The sequence below is a fragment of the Mycosarcoma maydis genome, chromosome 2 (genome assembly GCF_000328475.2).
Source record: "Mycosarcoma maydis chromosome 2, whole genome shotgun sequence".
Classification (NCBI taxonomy): domain Eukaryota; kingdom Fungi; phylum Basidiomycota; class Ustilaginomycetes; order Ustilaginales; genus Mycosarcoma; species Mycosarcoma maydis.
Genome location: NC_026479.1, coordinates 382,560 through 404,592, shown reverse-complemented (window position 1 = coordinate 404,592; position 22,033 = coordinate 382,560). Strand labels below are relative to the sequence as shown.

At 54.0% G+C, this 22,033-nt stretch overlaps 8 protein-coding genes across 8 annotated transcripts; 7 read left to right on the top strand and 1 right to left on the bottom strand.

The window, feature by feature from the left end:
- Positions 1 to 731: 731 nt before the first annotated feature.
- Positions 732 to 1,585, top strand: UMAG_12121 (uncharacterized protein; the record flags this gene model as incomplete). The annotated part of the gene is made up of 3 exons (XM_011389186.1): positions 732 to 976; positions 1,129 to 1,265; positions 1,371 to 1,585. 3 exons carry the CDS (start codon positions 732 to 734, stop codon positions 1,583 to 1,585), a joined length of 597 nt encoding a protein of 198 aa, XP_011387488.1.
- Positions 1,586 to 2,401: 816 nt separating this feature from the next.
- UMAG_00950 (uncharacterized protein) lies at positions 2,402 to 5,497 on the top strand (the record flags this gene model as incomplete). The annotated part of the gene is made up of 1 exon (XM_011388647.1): positions 2,402 to 5,497. The coding sequence occupies one exon, from the start codon at positions 2,402 to 2,404 to the stop codon at positions 5,495 to 5,497; it is 3,096 nt and encodes a 1,031-aa protein (XP_011386949.1).
- Positions 5,498 to 7,207: 1,710 nt separating this feature from the next.
- On the top strand, positions 7,208 to 9,514 carry UMAG_00949 (putative RAS GTPase-activating protein sar1; the record flags this gene model as incomplete). The annotated part of the gene is made up of 1 exon (XM_011388646.1): positions 7,208 to 9,514. One exon carries the CDS (start codon positions 7,208 to 7,210, stop codon positions 9,512 to 9,514), a length of 2,307 nt encoding a protein of 768 aa, XP_011386948.1.
- Positions 9,515 to 9,854: 340 nt separating this feature from the next.
- On the bottom strand, positions 9,855 to 11,702 carry UMAG_00948 (uncharacterized protein; the record flags this gene model as incomplete). The annotated part of the gene is made up of 1 exon (XM_011388645.1): positions 9,855 to 11,702. One exon carries the CDS (start codon positions 11,700 to 11,702, stop codon positions 9,855 to 9,857), a length of 1,848 nt encoding a protein of 615 aa, XP_011386947.1.
- A 589-nt stretch (positions 11,703 to 12,291) lies between these two features.
- UMAG_00947 (uncharacterized protein) lies at positions 12,292 to 15,237 on the top strand (the record flags this gene model as incomplete). The annotated part of the gene is made up of 1 exon (XM_011388644.1): positions 12,292 to 15,237. One exon carries the CDS (start codon positions 12,292 to 12,294, stop codon positions 15,235 to 15,237), a length of 2,946 nt encoding a protein of 981 aa, XP_011386946.1.
- A 1,384-nt stretch (positions 15,238 to 16,621) lies between these two features.
- UMAG_12120 (uncharacterized protein) lies at positions 16,622 to 17,766 on the top strand (the record flags this gene model as incomplete). The annotated part of the gene is made up of 3 exons (XM_011389185.1): positions 16,622 to 16,650; positions 16,725 to 16,768; positions 17,567 to 17,766. The coding sequence occupies 3 exons, from the start codon at positions 16,622 to 16,624 to the stop codon at positions 17,764 to 17,766; spliced, it is 273 nt and encodes a 90-aa protein (XP_011387487.1).
- A 1,890-nt stretch (positions 17,767 to 19,656) lies between these two features.
- UMAG_12119 (uncharacterized protein) lies at positions 19,657 to 20,094 on the top strand (the record flags this gene model as incomplete). The annotated part of the gene is made up of 1 exon (XM_011389184.1): positions 19,657 to 20,094. One exon carries the CDS (start codon positions 19,657 to 19,659, stop codon positions 20,092 to 20,094), a length of 438 nt encoding a protein of 145 aa, XP_011387486.1.
- Positions 20,095 to 20,426: 332 nt separating this feature from the next.
- UMAG_00946 (uncharacterized protein) lies at positions 20,427 to 21,956 on the top strand (the record flags this gene model as incomplete). Its single annotated transcript, XM_011388643.1, has 1 exon — positions 20,427 to 21,956. The coding sequence occupies one exon, from the start codon at positions 20,427 to 20,429 to the stop codon at positions 21,954 to 21,956; it is 1,530 nt and encodes a 509-aa protein (XP_011386945.1).
- Positions 21,957 to 22,033: the final 77 nt, after the last annotated feature.

Below are 22,033 nucleotides of genomic sequence, written 5' to 3'. Positions count from 1 at the left end.
TTTGAATCCGCCCTCGCCGTTTTGCCTTGGTAGCGACTTACGTTGCCAATATCTTGCTCGATCATCCTCGACAACTAACACTTACTCTCCTTCTGGCTTCAGCTTCGTATCGTTGTGGCTGCTGCTGCTTGGCACGGGCCTCGAGTCTTGGCTCGCACCGCAATCAAATTTGTCTTTGGCTCACCTCGGAGCCTTTTGAACTCGTTCTTCCACCATCGACGACTCGGGCGCTACCTCTACCGTCATCCTTGCCCGACCTTTCACTACCATCCCACAGAGCGCTCGGCTGTTAGCAGACACGCCCTTGGCCAGCAATTCCGCAGCGTTTGCTCAACGTGTCCTCTCAAACCCACTATAGCCATTACCACTGAAGGAATTGAAGGTAGTTTTGCGATTTGCGGCCAAGCATTTCACCTATCGACCTCGAAGCTACCGAGGGCATTTCGAGCCATCAATACATCTACTCTCTTATCTATAGCACATGCGCGGCCTTCGCTGCTGCGAATAGCAATCGTAGGAGATCCATTTCAGCTTACGGCGCCCTAGGAACAGGATATGGAATTCGGCGTGGTCAAGCTCTAATTGGGATTGACATAATCTTCCGCGATATCATCGAGTCCAAACAGCGTTTTGCTTGTCCCAGTATAGCTTGTGGCGACAGCTGGAGCGATTTGACTTTCTCAGGTCGTCCATACGTGTAGTGCTAGCAACAGCGCTCAACATACACGGTCATGGCGCCAAATCTGCTGGCATCAGGGTCGGGCGTGAGCACTGCATCCCTCTCATCGTCAGCACCCGCATGGCGTTTCATGAAGCGCGATATAGCAAGATCATCTGCATCGTCGACATCTTTGGAGCACCAAACCCTCCGCATCTCCTCCATGATGAACGAACGTGGCGACTTTAACGGCACATGTACAAAGGACCGTGCTATGACCATTACGCCAGAAACGCCAGACGGGAGCTGCACATCATAGTAAGTGTTGCAATGGTGAAACAACCCGCTAGGTGCAGCTTGCTGTGCCCTAGTGTGGTTCAGGAGGATATTAGGCCCAAACTTGCTAGTGCTTGATTTAGTGGTTCTTCGACGAGCTGACACTAAAATCTACTTTCCCGTTGTGATCACAGCTTTGCCGACGTCACTGACTACTGCTGCGCCGCCGTTGGAGGCATGTATAACGCAACATTCCGAGCTGTCAATGTTTCTGAACCCCAGGCTCTCGCACTGGACCATCCAATCTGCGCAACATCCAACTATGCAGACAGTAAGTAGCTCGCCGCAGCTTCATCTGAGTATCCACGTTGCACGCGCAGCTGGAGCACACACTGACCATCTTCGAGCTTTGCTTTTACGCTACTGCGCCATTCAGTGTTCTCCTGCTACCAATACGTCACAGAGACGCACTGCTCTTCGACAACACCGGTCCCTTATGGTGTCTGCAACAAGAACGGACCGGATACCAGTCGAGCTGTCACCAAGGCAGCGTCAGCTGCCTCTCCGAGTCAACAAGGTCTCCCTTGGCGTTGGACGCTGGCTTTTGCCGGTCTCCTTGCATGCTCAGCAATACAGCTTTTGGCAGACTAGTGCACCTGCAATGCGTCTCTCTTGCTGATATCCCCTCCGACTCAGACGGACTCTTCCGTGGCGTGTGGCTACCCTGGTTTCTGCCCCTGCATGGTACTCATCTCACTCTATGCCCTGGTTACTTTGACTCCTCTCTCGGAGACTCTCGCATTATACCCATGATGTACACTTCATCTGCCATTCAGATTACTGAACCCACACGTGTCTGCTCTTTGCTCGGGCGTGAAGCAAGTCTCGCGTCGATCTCCTTCACTGTCGAGACAGACGAACCTGCCGTCTATCGTGAATCGGCGTTCATGTGACCTGCACATTCTGCACGTTCACACCGCAAAAGTTATTATGTTAAGATGTAGCGAGATTATACATTCGGAACCATAAAAAACCACGAACCCACAACTCACAACTGGCTTGCGCGTCGAGAGAAAGGTGTTGTTTGAATCTGAAGGAGCCAAAATAGGCGCAAGGGGGGAGAAATTCGCGCGACGCGTACCGCAACGAAAGGACTGAGTGAGTCCAAAAGTGACACTACACGCCAAGGTATTCGTGATTCGTGATTGTTTCAACCCGTTCACCCACCAAACGCCATCCCGTGACATACACGTCGTGTGTAGCCGATACGCGCAACGAGGCTTCAGGATAACCTCTCAGCGTCGCTCAACAGTTGCGCACCCGTAAAAGATCGTACATCTGCTGACTGACTATTTGGCGCCGAAGGGATTTGACGATCGTCGATCTGACTAGCATTTCTTGTCACACCACGTAACCTCCCAATTCTCATCGTATTATACATCGAAGAGCGGCACGACGCTTACCAACATGGCCTCATCTTCTTCAAGACCGATAGGTCTGGCTTCGTCCTCTGCTCAGGCACCCACCATCGACGATGCCGACATTGTGCAAGAAATGTACCGGCTTCTGGGCGATCTGACTCGCAGCTTTGTGCCGGCCACACGTAAGAAGCGGGATGAGACAAAAGACGAGAGACGGGCGCGCAAGGAGCTTAAGGATGCACTTGACGATATGGGCTACGACATTATCGAGCTTAAAGCCGAATCAGCGTCCTCAGCGCTAGGGCCAAATCAAGACTTTGCTGTCGACTCGATCCGGCGCAAAATTAACCGGCTATCCGTGGACGGAGGCTACCAATCTGCTAACCGCTTCGCAAACATTCTGTCCAGGCTCGAAAGCTCGGGTGAGTTCCGCAACCTGCCGAGCTTGCTCGAGCTCCTGGATGCACTGGCATTCACTGCGAGCAACCCGGGCGCACTTGCTACCCCTGCCTCGCGTGCGGTTTCGTCCAGCACCAATTTGCGAGAGCCGGACACCAGAGCGACACCATACATGACTGCAGATACACCTGCCACTAATGTGGCTACTTCTGCGCCGACTACAGGGACTGGTCGCAATGCCAAAACTCAACCTTCAGGCAGCCGGGCGGCTCCATCAAGGACGCTTGCAGCTGCTGTCGAGACGTTGCCTACAAAACCAACCGCATCAATCCCCGCCGCTCGCTCGACCGAGAGCCCTCCGCAAAACACCAAGCAGCTTATCTCCTCCTCGGACCTTCGCAAAGATGGACAGGCAGTATCGAAAGCACAACTAATACAGAAGCTCAGACAGCAACTGGGAAAAAAGCAGATTCCGGAGGATGAGCTTTTGCAGGACGTCATCTTCCTCATGCAAGGTATCAACGGCCGCCATGTTCGCTTCCAAGAAGAGTTTCAGTACAATACTGCAGCAGCAGCAGCAGCAGCAGCAGCATCAGAAGCCGGAGAATCAGGTCCCGCTAAAGTGGTCCGAATCGTCTTCAGTGAAGGTGAGGCAGGCTACATCAATGCACCCACCAAACGCATCGTGCATCGGCTTGCGGAGCTTGGCCAGCTGTACAAGAGAGTCTCGGAGTTCTCACAGCAAAGGAGCGCGATGCCGGCGTCAGGTCTCATAATGCAGAGTCTCTGTCATTTCATCTCGAAAGAGCTGACGGGCTTCTACAGACTCGTGGCCAGCTTAGAGGCGCAGATGAGCAATGGAAGCAAGAACAGTCCAGGATTAGCGCAAGATGCAAACGTCGCAGCAGGAGTGGGGAGCGACGCTTCGACCGCTTACGTCACGCTGAAGCGTCTCTCGTTGTGGACAGACGAGATGACGCTGCGTTTTCGACTGATGAGCACGATCGTCGAGAGCTGCCAAGATGCTCACGGAGGCTTGCTCGTGTCTTTGATCCACTCTTACACGTTCAACGGCGATCCATTCATCCGAAAATTCACCTCGGGCCTTCTGGACGAGGTGTCGAAGCCTTTTTTCAACTCACTATCGCTCTGGATCTACCAAGGTGAATTGCAGGATCCATTCCGCGAATTCTTCGTTGAACTCAATGACGACCCGCGCAAGGTCAATCAGAGCCGGACTCATTCGAACCTCGCAGATGGAGACATGCCAAGCTTTGGCGATCTTGACGGCGACGCTGCGTCTCTTTGGCAAAACAAGTTTGTCTTTCGCAAAGAGATGCTGCCAAGCTTCCTACAAGAGTCATTCGGACGCAAAATCTTTTCGACGGGCAAGAGTTTGAACTTCATACGGCAGAGTTGCGGCGATGGCGATTGGGTAGGAATGCGGCACACCATCGCCGGCGCCAGTGCCGAGCTTCGATATACGGATCTGGCCGGTCTGGAGAGCACGATCGAAGGGGCGTTCAACAGTGCCAGCAAGCGTCTTCTAGATATCTTCCTCGACGAGTTCCGATTGCTAGAGCATCTGCGAGCGCTCAAGGACTACCTCATGTTGGCCCGAGGCGACTTTGTCGATCTGCTCATGGCATCGCTAGGACCGAGCTTGAGTCGGCCAGCCAACTCGTTGTTCCGACACAATCTTACTGCATCGCTTGAAACCGCGATTCGCGGTTCGAACGCGCAACACGACGATGCCGAGATCCTTCGCAGACTCGATGCGCGTATCCTCGAATTCAGCACGGGCGATACGGGATGGGATACATTTACGCTGGAATACAAGCTGGATTCCCCTGTCAACACGGTGCTAGACAACCAAGCCATGGTCGGATACCAGACCATCTTTACACATCTGTGGAAGATCAAACGAGTTGAATCGTCTCTTAATTCGAGTTGGCTCCGGTTGCACGAAACAGGAACGTCATTGTGCCGAATGAAACGCGGCACTGGAAATGCCTTGTTAACAAATCTGCGCCGCGAATCGCAAAGCACGATGTTGATGCTTTCAGAGATGATTCACTTCATCCGACAGATGCAAGGCTTTGCTCAGCTCGAGGTGATCGAGTACTCGTGGAACGACTTGCTGACGTTCTTCTCTCGACGTCAAGGCGATCTGGATGAGCTGATCGAGAGCCACCGCGCCTACCTCAATGCGCTGATCGGCAAGGTGCTGCTTCGGGGCGGAAAGCGAGGATCGCAGGACTATCTGGCAGGCGAACTGAGGGCTCAATTTGACTTGATCTTGGTCTTTACGGTAGCCTCGGACGACTTGACGCATTTGAGCACGCGTGAACTGGCACGCTTCGACATGGAGCATGGGCATGTCTCGGTGCCTCACGAACGCGGAGCACGTTCGCGAACCGCGTCGACGACGGCAGCGCCGACTGCAAGTGTTGTGTCGCTGGCGCCTGGCGATCCAGCTGAGCTGGCACGTATCAGCAAGCGGCTGCACGAGGCATCGGCCGCGTTTCAAGCGAGGATGGTGCTGATTGTTGGAGCGCTCGAGAAGCATGCCAACCTGACGGTTCGCGATTTGGCGGTAAGGCTCAACTTCAATGGGCGCTACGAAATAGTCACACATCGAGCGAGCAATGCGGTCAATGCTTCCATGTCGTCGGGCAGCGCTCTCCAAGGACGCAAGAAGGAAATCGCGACGGCCTCGACGGCAGCTGCCGCTGCATCGTAAGCATGTTCTCGAGGCAACGTTGACGTGTACCCCAACGTCTCACGTGTAATCGTGTTGTAGGCGGATGCTCAAGGCACGCTTTGGCGTGTCTGCAAATACAGCATACGATAGTTCGAATGAGGAAGCGATGTGATGCCTGCGTGACAAGTGCGGTCCCGCGTCAAAGAGTAGGGCCAGGTGTTGATCTTCATCCACACGACCACGGTTTACAAGCTCACGGCTCTACATGCGACAAAACATGTCTCAGCCATCACGCATCAACCTGACACGTTTGTGTCTTACACTGACATCCACAGGGAGGCTCACAATCGTGAATGTGATAACTCGTGACTTAGACCGTAGACCGCATCACTCGGACTGAACTTGGCAAGTACACTGCTAACGTGCCAGTGGAGTGGTTGTGGGTGCGTGACTTTTCTTCGTTAACAGTCATTCAAACCAAGTCGTGAGTACACATTCAAGCTAAGCACAGTTAACGCAGCCAGTTCGGTTATCGACTTTCAGCCTAACGTGAATTGGCAGCCAGGAGGCCGAAAGTGAATTCTGCACGCACGATGGTCAACGTAACAAAACGTTGCAGCCGCAGTCTCAGGCAAAAGCGCGTTCCGAAACCGAGAGAAACTTGAGGGCGGTGGACAAGGGATACAGGGGATGCAGTCATGAGTTGCTTCGGATTCAAGAGGAATCACGAATCGTGAATAACTTAGTAGTGAGCGACTCACGACACTACAAATCACAAATCCTGCAGCAACTGAGCTCAACCCCGAGAGACAAGAGACTTGATCATAACTTGACTGGCTTTTTGTAGCGCAAATTCAGTGTGAGCATTCCGATTCGAGTTTGATTTCGAAACCAACAATTTGTGTGACCTAAGTTACTCGCGACTTGGCCAGCCAGGGGGCGTTAGGGCGCGACCACTCTCAGTATCAGTCACTCAGTCTAACGCGCACACACACACACACGCACACCCACACGCACACGCACACGCAACCACACACAGTCACGCACATACGCCGCTGCTGAGTTTCGGACAGCGCGCGACATGGGCGCTTGGTTGGCCCCAGTGTCTCACCTGCCTCTCACTGTCTGCTGATTCGGTTGAATCACAATTTGTTCGCGACGCTGCTCGTCTGCGCCTTAGGCCATCCACTCGTGACCTGTCGAATCAACACTCTGCTCGTCGCACTGACTGCTTACCCGCCTTTCTCGTCCCGGTCATCGGATCGACAGTACGTGTTGCACCTGCGTATGCACCTGCGGCTGCGTCTGCTGCGTCCGAATCTAACTTGCTGCCTCGTGTCCTGTCTCTTTGATTTCCTTTGCTGGCTTTTCTCTAACTCAGCAAATCGCCAAACTCGCTCGTCACATCATTCACCATCGACAGATACGTTCCCAAGCACCATCGCCTCCAACAATCTGGTGCCTCTGCGCCTCAACATCAAGCCGTGTTGACCGATTCACACTCATTCGAAGGGTTAGGCATTCCGCCCGCTCAATCTCCTCACGTTCTTTCAACTCTCGAAACCACCTGGTTCACGTTGCCCGGTCCTAGGTATTTGACTTGACTCAGGTCGCCTCCTCCGCAGTCGTACCTCCGAGTCCTCGCCGACTTGCTCTCATCTATCAGTGCACACCTAGCTTACCATGACCACCCTCGAGCAATCTACCAACATAATGGGCGAAAGCAGTGGTAGTCGCGATCGCGGCAACATGATCAGCAAGAGACTCACAGCTGCCAGCCTCAGCCATCGCAACACCAACCGATATTCTGTAACTGCCCTCTACTCGATGGCTGCAGAGCAGGATGTCGAGGTAGAAGACGACTTGGCACGCGCTCAGAAGCGTCTCCGAGAGCTCAAAGGTCGCATTTCGGCACAGTCTAAGAAAAACTTTGTCCTCGAACGAGACGTTCGCTACCTTGACAGCCGTATCGCCCTCCTCATTGCCAACCGCATGGCTTTGGACGAACAGAGCGAAGTCGCGTCCACGCTCGAAGAGACCGATCCAACAGCTGTCGGCACCTCTCTTGATGACCGCAAAATGCAGCAGTACGGCAACCTCTTCTTCCTGCTCCAATCCGAACCAAGACATATCGCTGCACTCTGCCGTCTCGTCAGCTTAGCAGAGATCGACACGCTGTTACAAACAGTCATGTTTACCCTCTATGGTAACCAGTACGAGAGTCGCGAAGAGCATCTGCTTCTTACCATGTTCCAGTCCGTCCTCTCAGCCCAATTCGAGACGGCTACCGAGTTCGGTTCGCTTCTCCGTGCCAATACACCAGTCTCGCGCATGATGACCACCTACACTCGCCGCGGTCCCGGTCAGTCCTACCTCAAGAGCGTCCTCGCCGAGCGAATCAACAGCCTCATCGAGCACAAGGACCTCAACTTGGAAGTCAATCCTTTGAAGGTCTACGAGCAGATGATCAACCAGATCGAGGAAGACACTGGCAGCCTCCCTCCGAATCTTCCGCGAGGAGTCCCTGCCGAGGTTGCGGCTGAGAATGCCGACGTACAAGCCATCATCGCGCCAAGACTCACCATGCTCATGGAGATCGCCAACAGCTTTCTTCAGACCATCATAAACTCGATCGACGAGGTACCGTACGGTATTCGATGGATTTGCAAGCAGATTCGTAGTCTCACCAAACGCAAGTATCCCGACGCTACCGAGTTCGCCATTTGCTCGCTGATCGGAGGCTTCTTCTTCCTGCGGTTCATCAACCCGGCCATCGTGACTCCACAAGCTTACATGCTTGTCGATGGACCTCCTGCCAAACATCCCCGTCGTACACTCACGCTCATTGCCAAGATGCTACAGAATCTTGCCAACAAGCCGTCGTACGCCAAGGAGCAGTACATGATGTCGCTCAATCCGTTTGTTGAGAACAACAAGACACGTATGAACGCCTTTCTCAACGCTCTCTGTGACGTTGGCGATTTTTACGAGACACTCGAGATGGACCAATACATGGCCTTGTCCAAAAAGGATCTTCAGATCCAGATCACCCTCAACGAGCTGTACAACACACACTCGCTTGTGGCGCAGCATCTCGACATCCTTGCTCCTAATGACAAGCACCACCTTCGAATCCTCATTGACGAGCTGGGAGGCTCGCCTGGTCAGGTGCCCCGCAAGGAGAACCGCACGCTCGACCTGCCCCTGTTTTCGCGATGGGAGACACCCATTCAGGACTTGACGACAGCTTTCATGTCCGAGAACAACGTGACCCAGAACGACATCCTGTACATGGAGACCAAGTCGATCTTTGTCCAACTCCTGCGCTCCATTCCCACGCTCGCTGAGAAGCGACCCATCAACCTGCCGATGATCGCCGAGCGCGCTGCTACCACGAAAGATGCAACGTTGGTACGCAAAGGCATCAAGGTCAAGGAGATGCTTCGCGAGCTCGAAGAGCTCAAGATCGTCGATCGAAGGGACGGCTATAGCCTCATGACCGACGAAGTTGCTACCGAATTGACGCACCTCGGCAACATGCGAGAGAAAGTCATGCAGGAGATGCGCAGCCTTGAAGCGGTTTACAAAACCATTTGCGAACACAACAATTACATGCGCAGCCAGCTCGACACGTACAAGAGCTATCTGCAAAACGTACGAATGACGAGCGGAAGCGCCAAGGACAAGAGCGCCGGTGGTGTCGGTGTCATTTCGGTCGGTGGCAAGGAGAAGAAACTGCCCAAGACGCAGGCATTGGGTCCCTATCGCTTCACGCATGCACAGATGGAAAAGGACGGCATCATTGTCGAGAGCAATGTGCCCGAGAACCGACGTGCTAACATTTTTTTCAACATCACCTCTCCTTCACCCGGTACCTTTATCATTGCTTTGCACTACAAGGGCCGCGAAAAGGCGATCCTTGAGATGGACTTGAAGCTCGACGATCTGCTCGAGAAGCAAAAGGACGATGTGCAGCTGCTTGATTTGGAGTACGTGCAGCTCAACGTCTCCAAGATTCTTCAGTTGCTCAACAAGACTTTCACCAAGCGACGATGATCGGTGGGCTCGGTGGGCTGTCTCGTTTTACCCTCTTTAATCTCCATATACCCGAAGGCCTGTTGTTTCTCATTCTTTCTTCCGCGTGGCCGCATTCACGATTTTCGCTTGGTCGGATTGGGCGTTTCTTGCCTGATGCCAGAGTCAGTGGCCCCGTCGTTCATGTTCTATGCTCGTCATTTCCCGTTGTCATCAATGTGACTTGTACTTTCGAAGCTGTGACAATGGATATGACCGCATCATGCGCTAAGGTGTGCTAGTGAGCTGGACAGAGTCGTTCGACACATGTGTGATGGTGGGAAAAATGGTTGAGGGTGAGGTGTTGTCAAGGTGGGACGGTCTACTCGGTCTTGATTGTAATCTGAGCGTGTGTGCTAGTGGTTGCGGCGATCGAGTTTTCGGTTGGAGCTGCCGAGCGACTCTCGACAGCCTCTGCGCTCGCTTCGCTCTTATCTGCCATGCGATTGGGATGTAGTGCAGCTGCGATCCTCTGCTTTGCAATCCTTAACTCGGCGTTGACCCTTTCTAGCTGTTTCCTCATCTCCAAGCCAGTCGTTACAGCTCCAATGAGGTTCTCCCACTTCTCGACGTTTTTGGCTGTTGGGAAAATCAGACGTGGACCGACGGGTGGATCCGACTCGGACAGCACTTGGGTTGTTCTGAGTACCAAATTGGGTCGAGGCGCAAGCATGCGGGATGAACGCAAGTAGACACCATGACCAGACGTGGGGTTGGCTGGGTTCGACGTAACTGCAGGTAGGGTCGAGGCGGTCCCGACAAGGTATGCATAGGGAGGGCGCGTGGAACTACTTGCAGCACTGACAGCAGCTGGGCCGGCTATGCCGCCAGCAGATGCATCCGTGGTGGCATTCGCGTTGGAAGCGAAACGAACAATGCACTGCATCTCGTCGAACTGCGCCTGTCGCAACTCGGCACGTTGCTTGCTCGTCAGGTTGGCCGAAGGCCTGCTCGTCGCTGCTGCAGTAGCACCCGTCGAACTACCCGCATCGTCCGCGCCCGGTGTGCCGTTATCTTCGATCTGCTGCAATTTTCGTTTCTTGTTGGCACTACCAGCACGACCTTTCGCCGTAGAATCTTCTTCCGCCCCCAACAGGCTCGCGATGCCCGAGCCCGCTGCGGCGACAGCATGCGGACTCGAGCTGGGCAGACTTTCCCATCCACCCAACAACCGTAGCAGCTCTTCACGCTCGGATGCGTACTTGGCTTCATTCTGCTCTATACGGCGAATTTCGACATACAGCGCTTCTTCTTCCGCCAACTGTTCCGGCGTGCGCGTGTACAACCGCGCCACCGCCTTCTTGCGTTCCACCTCGCGTTGCTTGTCGAATGCGTACGTGCTCAAGAGCATCTGTCGTGTTTCCACATCGTCGGTCGAGATACGAGAGCGGATGAGACGTCGGCATATAGCATAGTAGCGAACTTTGAGATCCTCCATGCTTCTCTCTTTCACCGGCTGAGGTACGGCCGAGGTGGAACCAGCCAGGAAGGACGCTTGTGCAGCTGCCCAGTCGTATCGGTCGTGAATGACGACGAAGCGCAGGTCATAGGCGGTACAAAGCTCCATCAGGTAGTCCGTCTCTTCTTTAGTCCAATCGTCGTCCCGCAGATGTTGGATGTATTCGTCGTTCGAGTAGCTATAGACGCCCGAGGTGGTGTTGAACGCGGCATATTGGTACTTCGTGTCGATATCTGCATCTTCAGCGGATATTCCATCCGCTGCTGTTGTTGAGAACGAGCGAGCAGGTGCCCAGTGGTGCAGGATAAGTCCATGGTTGATTTCAGGCACATCGTCGTCGATTTGCGTGTCGTCGCGAGCCGAGTTTAGGAATGGCGTCCACCGCCATTGCCTCACCTTCTCCTTCCTGCGTTTGAATTTGGGCTTGAACAGCCCCCCTAGCCCCATGACAGGTTTGCCTTCAGCATCCAGGCCGTGTGTCATTGCGAGCGACGGTGCGTTGTCGCCGAGAAGCGCGAATAGTTCTCTCGTCATGCCATCGTATTTAGGCTTGGGCCGTGATGCAGATGCTGCTGAGGACGGATGTGGATTGTTCGAGCCAGATGATTTGCGGTTTCTTGATGAAGAGCCGGATGCCTGTGCTGATGAGGAAGGTTGCGACGCCGGCCGTTCGGGGAGCGACAGGATGTCGCGCACGTCATTGGAGGTCATCTTGGCCAATCTCTATGTGCTCAAGAGGAGTATGAAAGCGAGCGAGAGGAGAGAGCTGGCTTCAGGGCTGGAAGGTTGCTCTTGCCCCTGAATTGAGAATGAGGCAGATTGCAGACGACGATGTAGTACGAGTGATAGTATGAATGTGAGAACCTGCAGGGCTTCACGTCAAGACTTGAATGTCCAAGCTTCTGATGGAACAGGGCGGGTTGTATCGGGCCCGATCTTGGATAATTCATATTCAAGATTTATATCAACTACTCGTGACTTGAGTTAACTTAGGAAAATCTTACAGCTTGATTCTGTGATTGTTTTGCACGTTGGCGTTTGGTGTCGGTGCACAGCTCTCGTCCAGGGTCCATCTCTCGTGCATAACAGATACTGCTCTGTCCTCTCAACCCCCTCTTGCGCCTCTGTTCAACACCTCACTCCGCATTGGCACTCTCGGATAGGCTGGAAAAGGCATCCATGTTGCGATAAAAACGATCCGCGGAGAACAACAAGCCTCATAGTATCAGTTGAGCGCCTTTTCAACCGTCCATCATTCAAGGGAGATGTCGATCAGCAGCGTCACCCATCGTTCATAAGCATGTCGCTCCTTGTGGACCCCGACCATCTCATCCACTCCCTGCGGCTGGCATACTTGAAGCGTATAGATGATCATTATGGGCCGAAGATCATCACCTTCCCCTCGTTTGCCGCGGGAAAGCAAGACGCTTCGACGCCAATAGCAACTCAAACAGACGCACCGCCATCTCTGTCAGCCTCGTCATCTTCAACTTCTTTCTTTGCGTCCTCATCAACGGCTGCACGTAGAGATGACGTTTTGATTCGTGCTGTTCCATCGCTCGCACACTTCAAACCTTTTGGCTCAGACACACACGTTGTAGTTGCCGGTTTGACCGATTCTTCCATTCATCCGGAACTTGCCACCGTATATTCTCCTGTGCCTACCGCTGGGGAGTCTGGTTTATTCGGAGGTCCTGGGCGCAAAGGCGGGAGAGGTAGCCATAATTCAGATGCTGATGCGCTGGACGGAAGATTTGATGCTGCCGACGTGAGCAACAGGTCCGGCGGCCTTGCGTACACTCAGACCATCTATGGTCCCGGTCGAAGCGGCGCTCTCGGTATGAGAGTCAATGGTCGCAGAGCGAGTAAGCGTGTCAGTATCAGTGCCACACATTCACCCGCGCCAGCAACAGTCGAGAAGAATGCGGAAACAGAATGTCAGGCACAGCAATCGACAGACCAGTCAACGACCGATACCTCGACTGGCTCGGCAGACAGACAAGCAGTAGGCGAGGCCCTCACTCACGAATCCCCAGAGATTTTGTCATGTTCGCCTGGCCGGAAGAAGGAAGAGAAGTCTATGGAGCCGTACACCGATCCGACTAGCGACCCGAGCACCGGAATCGTGATGGGCAAGCGTGTCAACTTTGCTGTACCCGATGATCTTCCTGATTTGGGGAGCGCTCGTTTGTCTTTGGAAGCTGAACGTTCGTCGGATAGCCAGTCGATCTCTCCTCGGCCTCAAGGTCCATCTACGATCCAACACGGCTCTATATACGCAGAGAGCTTAACTGAGTCCAACACGGCATTGTCGAGTCTGGGTTCGGCTGGCTCTCTTCCCGATGGCAGTCTAGGCTTGACCATGATCAATTCTGCCATCACTGGTGGGCCCCATTCACCACACTCATCAGCGAGCCAAAGTCGAGACAATGTTCTCACGGCTCGCTCTTCTCCTGTCATGTCTCGACCGGCCCTGCCGTCTCGCGCTGACATGGCTGAGCTTCCTGTACCACCGAGAATGGTCATTTCCACGACTGACGACAGCGACGAGAACAGCGACATGAATAAATCGGCCTACGACCATAGCAGCAGAACGAAGCGACGCAACAGTCGTCGGATAAGTCAGCTTCACCCATCTCGTCTCACCAGTCAGTCTGACTACTTTTCATCGATTCGGGTCAGCCGAAGTCAGCTGGAAACACAGCATGCGAATCGACCCAAAGGATCCATGCTCAGCTCGATGCTCGAAAAGCAAGATTCAGGGCCCGAGAATCCTTTTGCTGCGTTCTATGCCGGCATTGCTGGTCGTGCAGCCACTGTACCGAGCATGACAGTCGAAATCTACTTTCCGTGGGCTGAGAGCAGGCAGCCACCGCCTTCATCACCGCTGGCCAGCGGGGCAATCTCGGTGCATCCCAAGACCAAGAGTATGAAGCTCAATATCCGCAAGGATGCCACAATGGAAGAAGTGATCGGGTATGGCCTGTACTGCTACGTGGAGGAGAGGTGGAAGCCCGAGCTGGATTCCGCAGCTTCGTCTCTCTCTAGCAGCGAACGCGAGGCGAAGACAACGACTATCGGTTGGACATTGATGATTGTCGAAGATGGCGAAGTGGACGACGATTTTCCTGCCATCGATCAAAGCCTCGTATTGGGCAAATTTGGAGGTGACGAATTTGCCATTTGCCAAGCTACGCCGAACCAGGTACGACAACATCGAGATGCGTATACGAACATCGCAAGGAGGACGGTTCGCGCACCTACTACGTCGAAGACGGGCAACAAGATGGGAGGTGCGGGCGAATCGGTCGCCGCTGGCACAGGCACGGTTGATGCGTCGCAGAGCACACTTGTTGGTGGAGCCAAGAGCGGCGCGAAGGCTATCTCAGCCAATCCTTCTCTGGCGAATCGGCTGGGCGTTGCTGGTGCTGGTGCTGGTGCTGGTGCCGGTGCCGGTGCCCAGGTGACCGCTGGCTCGCTCGTCAACATTCAAGGCACGCCGATCTTTGCTTCCGGTGCACTCTCACGTAGCGCACTGGGCTCGTCGTCGCAGTCAATCTTCCTCCGAGTGCTGGTGACGCCGAATCCTGAGGTACGATACAAGACGACGCTTCAAGTGCCGTCTGACATGTATTTGGCAGATGTGCTCGAGATGATCTGTAGGAAGCGGCACTTGTCGAACGTGGACGATTGGGCGCTGATTGTGCCAGACAAGAGCATCGTCGTCCCGCTTGATCGCACCGTGGAATCTCTGCAAGGAAATCACGATCTTGCGCTCGTACGGCGCTCTAGTCTGGGAGCTTTGGGAGGAGCAGGAGCTCTCAGCAGCTCGTCGACGAACCCGAACGCCTCGATCTTCAAACGTTACTCGGCAGATCCCAACACGGCTTTAGGACAGCCCAAATACACGAAAGCACTTGACATTGCTGCTGCGTACAAGTCATACACGGTGTACCGCAAATCGCCCGTGTTTGGCGGACGACACAACGAGCGCAGCTTGACTCTGGATGGAGACTGGTTGCACATCATGCCCACAGACATGAAGACGTTTGGTAAAGCTGCCTCTTTCCACGTTTCCAGCGTGGTGGCGTGCAAGCTATCGAGTAAGCTGGTGAATGGGTTCAAGTTGGTTGTATGGAGGGAGAGTCCTAGGGACACCAAGAGGTACGACTTTGAGGCTGACTCGGCAAGGATCGCGGCCGAAATCGTGCGCGAGATCAACCTGCTGAGGAGCCAGAACTCATGATTCTCCATTCACCATTCACCATTCCCTGCGATCCATGATTGCTGGAGGGAAGACATTCACGATTTCACATCCCGCAAGGAGAGCGGTGAGCGGTGAACAACTTTATTTTTTTTCCCACGTCACTTTAGCCCCTATCTTGGTTTCAAATTTCGTAACTCGTGACTCTGTCTGTGCGCCCAGCTAATCGTGAAGGCATCTTGGGCACAGCTCGACGAGGATCACTGCAATGCTGAGGCGGAGGTGTTGGGATATGCCCGAGTCATCAAAGAGATGTAAGGCCCAGATGTGAAACTTTGAGCGAGATACGGGCGTTGCAATAAGTTACAAAGAGAGAATCATGAATGTCCTGCATAAAGCTCGGCAGACAAATGGTCGGGGCGAAGCAGTGTGAGTAAGATTTTACAGCACGTTGGCGCTAGATGTGCGCCTCTAACTGCTGGAAACACGAGTGAATAAAAAGGTCGAATTCAGCATGCTTCCATGCTGGTACAAGCAGGTAATCCAATGCAGAAGAACAGGAAGCGAGAAGAAACACGACTCACGATTCGTAATTGGTTTCTTCGAAAGAGCGCACTGGTAGAAGAACAAGTCTGTACAGCAACGTTGCGCCAAATGTTCTGCGTGAGCATCTGCAGACGAGTACAGGCTGGAAGGTGCACTGTTTGGCAAGCACTGCTTCCAGCATATCCCGGACAGAGAATCAGAACTGCACGTCTGCGAAGAACAGGTCCGGCTCAGTTTTTGGCCGAGCCGGCGCAGCGCTTTGTCTTCTGCGCCATCACACGCAATAGCTGCTATCACATGAACTACTGCCATGCCAAGATGATAATTCTACGAAATCACCCATCAGGGCTTGTTAGTCAGCCACCATCGTGAGACGAGGAGTCAGACGACGCCACAGCTTTGATATGATACCGTGTGGGATAGGCGAACAGGATTTCGGGACCGCACCAACTATCGGATCAACGATAAGCAAGCTGCTTATTGTGTCGTACAGACATTGTGCTTCGGTCCTCATCGGCAGGTACAGACAGCCGAAATCACTTCATCTGTAAAAGAAACCGATGATGGAGGTGGGAGTTCGGAATCGCTCCGACCTAGAGAGCTGATGGAGCTGTGGGATGACGAACCACGTCTAGTTCCTAGATCACCAAGCCACCCTTTCGCTTACAGCCTTTCGACGGCGTTGACACGTCTCACCGAGCGGGAAGCATCAGTTTCAGCTTGGTACTACCACCCCAAATTGCCGGGTGTAAGCAGTAGTTCGAAGCGGTCCATACATACATCTCTCAGTGTCTTCCCTCACCAGGCTGTGCACTCGGGTTCAGCGAGTTCAAACTGACAATGGAGGTATCATCTATCAGTGCCCATTGTTCCATTCAAGATGCATGGCATCTACAAGCTGGCCAGGGTGTAAGTGGTGCCGCTTGCATTTTTCGGCGCTTTGCTCATCGAACGCCGGAGCGTTAGCGACGCACGACACCCAGTGGCGGAGAACGTCCAAGTGCATCCCACAACACATTGTACTACTGTAAGCCACAGTGATGAGGAGAAGGATATGTGCCGGAATGCATTTCTGGATTTCTGAAGCCATCCTCTTTCTGCGCAATCGCATGGATGACCTGGATGCAATGCCGGTATTGTCTGTATTCAGTATTGCAGTACTCGATGTCATTTGCCGCAAACAGAGCGTGCTCGTCTGCGTTGGAAATCGGCTCGCTCGTTTCAGGGCGGCTCAGTGGCAAACGTGAACAATTTCTGAGCCTTTGCTTCACTGCACATCGGCCAAGATTGGCATTAAAGTTATGTATCCTCCTTAGATGCTGTGGTCGTTATCGACGAGGATTTGAAAAGTTTGGTCCTGTCGCAGCATGTGCTGTGGCCAAGAGGCTCAACTAGAACCCAAGCCATCCCGGCGGGAGGTGGTGTCTAGCAACTAGGCACCTGCCAGAAAGTGCATGATTCAGCGTGCAGGAATCGCAAGCGCTAAGGCTAGCGACTGCCAAGCTAGCATATGCAATGGCTGCCAAGGCTTATGGCCGGCTCGATTCACCACGGATAAAGACTTCCATGCTAAGGCGTGCGTCGAGTTGCTGACCATGTTTCACGAATTTCAAGGGCTGACAGGTGGGAAACGGTGGATGAAGGCAAGGTCAAGATGGTAAATCACGAATCACGAATGGTATGAGCCAAAGAAAAAAAAGGAACAAAAGAAAAAAAAAAAAGTGACAGGCTGATGCATGCAGCCGCGCATAGTCCAGAACAGGGCGACATAGGCCAAGTGCCAGGATCTTGATCAAAGCTACATTTTGGCGCGAAATTTGGCGAGACAAGGGTCTCGATCTGAACGCGTCTGTCGGCTATTCGCCTTCGATCCTCACCTCCTCCAACCAGACACTTGCCCACCAACTCTACTCGGAATGCCACATCATCATCACCATCACTTTGAACAATGACATGGCACTTACGGAATGCATGAACCACGATGCTGAGCTCCGACCAGTAGATGTCACCTTTCAGCCCGAATAGGCGCGGGGCTTTTCACTGCTATGCTAGATCTTGACGTGAGCGATCGACTTGAACGTCACGCTTGCTGTAACTTATTTGCACTTGCCAAAAAAGCAGGCTTGCATGCATGCATGCATACAGGCATACTGGCGGACAGGCTCCAAACGTGAAATTGCATCACGTCACCAGGCTTTTTTGCATCGCCGGAGCAACCGACATCGACTCACAAGGCGACTCGAAAGTCCGCCGACCCGCACCGTCTCTCTTTTCCCACACGCTGTCCCGAGCGCCGTTCTATGGAGGAGCAGCATTTTATGACTGCAGCAGCCAGCCAGCCAGCCAGCCAGCCAGCCAGCCAGCCAAATTATGGCTCTGCGGAACGCCATAGCTAGGACAATTCGAAAGTGAGCTACGCTTATGAGCGTGATGGGCAGCATATCGTGTGGTTCGTCTTAGTGCCCAGGCTTGACCTTACTGTATTTCCGTTGTCCCGTTGCTCGCTTGCCTTTCTAGCGTAGCTCGCTCCTCGCTCTGTGCTCCTTGCTCTTTCGCTTGACTCTGGCTTACTCGCTTCGACCATCGCCAATTTATCAACTGACGCTACCAACCTTGGACCCGCGCTTGCGTTTCAATCGCTCAAGCCTTTTGGCGTCGAACCATCCAATCGACTAAGATAGGACCCGGCGTGCTTTGGCCGATATATGCCTTGAGCCTCGAGCCATGCATGTCCTCGTACTGTGACGCACGTCGCACATTGTGCTCAGGATGGCGTCTTGCGCCTTGTCGCGAGCAGTCACAATTGAAACGTCCGACGAGGTGCGGTAGCGAGGAAACGAATCTCGTCTCCGTTCTAAGCTCGAGGCGCTGGGATCGCTGTTGCGACAGACTGCTGGGCTGAAGCGGTTTCATTCAGCAAAGAGATCCAAGCGTCAAGCCCAAACTTGACCGTTGCAAGGTTGACAGGTTTGTTGAGAGGTTTGAAATTCGTGATTGTGCCCAACTTAGCAGAACGTAGGCTCGATCGTTGCAACATCAGCCCTATCCTCGCGCCTCGCGCCTCACGCCAAGTTTCATGTTTTATGACGAATGCATTTCCCACGCTGTCAGCTGCACAGTATATGCGGATGCGCAGCCAACAGCCTTTGACTTTCCTTTTTCTATCAAATTCAGCCATCCCGCGGATCACGAATGTTCTATCAGGCGGTTGAGCGGTGTGCTGAATTGCGACTAACCTTGCCTGATACGGCTGGCTGGCTGACTGGCTAGATGCTCCCCGACCAGCCCGTTCGATCAACTCGCTCACTCGTCTGCCCAAATTCGATTCAGCCGGTCAGTCGTGTGGCTCTCGCTTGCCTCTGCGGCTCCATGTCAGCCAAAATTATTCGCTTCGGATTGGCGCCCTCTCTCCATTCTCTGTTCTCCGCTCTCCGCTCTCCGCTCTCAGGTCTCCGCTCTCAGGTCTCAGCTCTCAGGTCTCAGCTCTCAGATTGGCTCTGACTACGGTTCGCTGTTTGTAATGTGTTCACGTCTCTACCACCATCTCCATTAACTACCATCGAGCTCTCTCATCGACAGATCACGCCTCGGCCGGTCTTTCGTATCAACTCCCGCCTTTCAAGGCTAACGACCCATTGTAAGTGCCGCCGTCTTTCGCATCGATCTTGGCATCCATGCTACGTTGTGGTCATACTACCATGCAGATGGCACGCGTGGGCCTCTCGACCCCGCTCCCGAACGCGTCTTAGTCGAACAATGGCCTTTTCCTGTCTTGTGCGCACGCCGCTATTCGACGCTGTCGAACCCATCGAGGCTCCGGCACGCAGGCAGTGCGTTGTCCATACCCTGCCATCCAACCCGGATTATAGATGCATGCATGCACGGTACCTCGGCCATAGCTGATTTCGAGACGTAATGAATGCGTCTCGAACCGTGGCCATGCATCTGCTCACAATCAGTTCGATCGTAGGAACGACACTCGGATCGTCCACAAGCGCCATCGCAAATGTTGGTCTCATCTTTGCGTTGTCACATTTCACCTGCCTTGCCTTGTCTCGTTGTCTTCATCTCGTAAATGTGCGCTTGCAGCATATGTTTGACCGTGACCTAAAGCTAATCTGTCTACCGTTTTCCTATACCATCTCCTTCATTTGTGCTCTTCATCCGGACGTTGCAGTTAACGACCCTCTAACGACCCAGCAATCGACGCAAGCTTTACACCCACCATACCCATCCTCCGTCCCGTCACAGCCCACCCACACGTCACATCTGCAGAAGCCACAACCCGACACTTTTATCTCCCATCTTCCTGCATCGCCGGCTCGGACACTTGTGTCTTCACCACGCGCTTGACCGCCGCGCCTGTCCTTGCTACCACATCCCACCACTGCAACAGTCAAGACTCGTGTTCATCTGCATGCTAAGTCTGACGTGCAAACCTCTCCCTGTAACGACCTTGTAACGACCCTTGGCCTTTCCTCCAGCTTTTGAGGATTGCCATTTAACGATTTTCACGACTACTTTACTCCGAATTCACCGACCTACCTCCTCCCTCAGCTCACATCCCTCTCAATACCATATCACGACGAGCCTCGACCCCTCTTCCATCATACCCTTACACCCACTTTTGTACCCTTCTGTTTCGACATCTCTTCGCCATCACGCATTTCCTCGTATTCACCAAGATGGAGGAACAACTTTTCAGTCCTAGCGCTGCTGCCCAGCTTTTCGATCTGCCTCCTTCCTCGAGCAGTCTCTTCGGATTTTCGCCTTCCATCGACTCCACCAGCTCCCTGCCTCTCACCTTTAACGAAACTCTCGAAACGTCCGCCTTCATGCTCGAGGTCCAGCGCAAGCGCGCCGACACCGTCACCACGCTCAAGCCCGACTTTGATTTCAAGGATGACTTTGGCTTCGACAACTCCGATTTCCTCAACGACATCCCCCAACGTCCGCGTGCCGCTCAGCGCCTCTCGCTTACCCCGTCCATCGCCAGCTCTGCTGCCTCCACCGCTTCCGAGTACGATGACAGCTGCTTTGACAGCGAGGCTGACCTGAGCAACGCTGCCTCCCCCGCTACTGACGAGGCATGCACTGCGTCTTGGGGCGACTCTTCGCTTCAGGCTCTCGACGTCTCGGCCTCGATCCAGTCCGCTTTCGACCGCATCAAGTTTCACTCTCCCAGTGGAGACTCCAAGGACGCCACCATCCGCGCCAGTAGCTTTCACCCAACCGTCGATTTCAGCTTCCACGATTTCATTGAGGATGCCGATCAAGGTGCACAGAGGCTCGCTCCTTCTGCCATGGACGACATTCAAGCCACCAACAACGTCCACACCTTTGTTACTGCTCAAGTCCCCATCTCGCCTCTGAACCTCAGCGACGCTTCTACGGACGGCGGTCACGGTCACGTCAGATGCAGCGGTAGCGAGTCCTGCCTCGGCATTCTCGAAGGCGCCGACGTTGGCGCTGTCCCCATGCCCATCCATCCTTACCCCGTCAACTCGTACTTTGGCAATGTGGGCCCTTACCCCATGGTCTTCTCCCAGAGCGCCCCTGATGCCTCGTGCTTCCCCCCACACGGCTCGCCTTGCCCGTCTTCGCCCAGCAGCGCCCGTAGCTCATCTCCCTATCCTCGCTTTGGTATGGCGGGCGCTCTTCCCTCGGTGCTCGCCTCGCCCTCTTCGCGCCAAATTCAGGTCCAGCATGTGCCGACCCAAGCTTCCGGCCTGGCCTTGCTGCCCAAGGGCATGAGCCTCTACAGCCACTTTGCTCACCTTACCAACCCATATGCCGGCCTCATCACCAAGCGCTCCCGCGGCCGTCGTGTTCCCAACAAGCCCGAGGAGATGAACAATCTCGGCAAGAGTGGCAAAGTTTACACGTGCAAGGTGCCTGGCTGTGGCAAGTGTTTCAAGCGCAGCGAACATCTCAAGCGCCATGTTCGCTCGATCCACACCGACGAGAAGCCTTTCCTCTGCCCTTACCCTTCGTGCAACAAGCGCTTTAGCCGACACGACAACCTCAACCAGCACGCTCGCGTCCACACCTCGATGGGCGGCGGCGCTGCTGCTGGCGAAGATTACGATGCTTCATCGGTACACCCCATGTCGCACCTCAACGCTCCCCTTGCCCACACAATGGTCCTCACTGCGCCTCCCAAAGGTGGTATCTCGATCGCATCTGGCGCGAGTCACCAGATCAAGCAAGAGTAGACACTCGCAGACGCTCGCTTCTCCTCACTTTTTCTCCCCAGAGCCAGCTATCGAGCAACAGTCTCTTCTTACTGGTT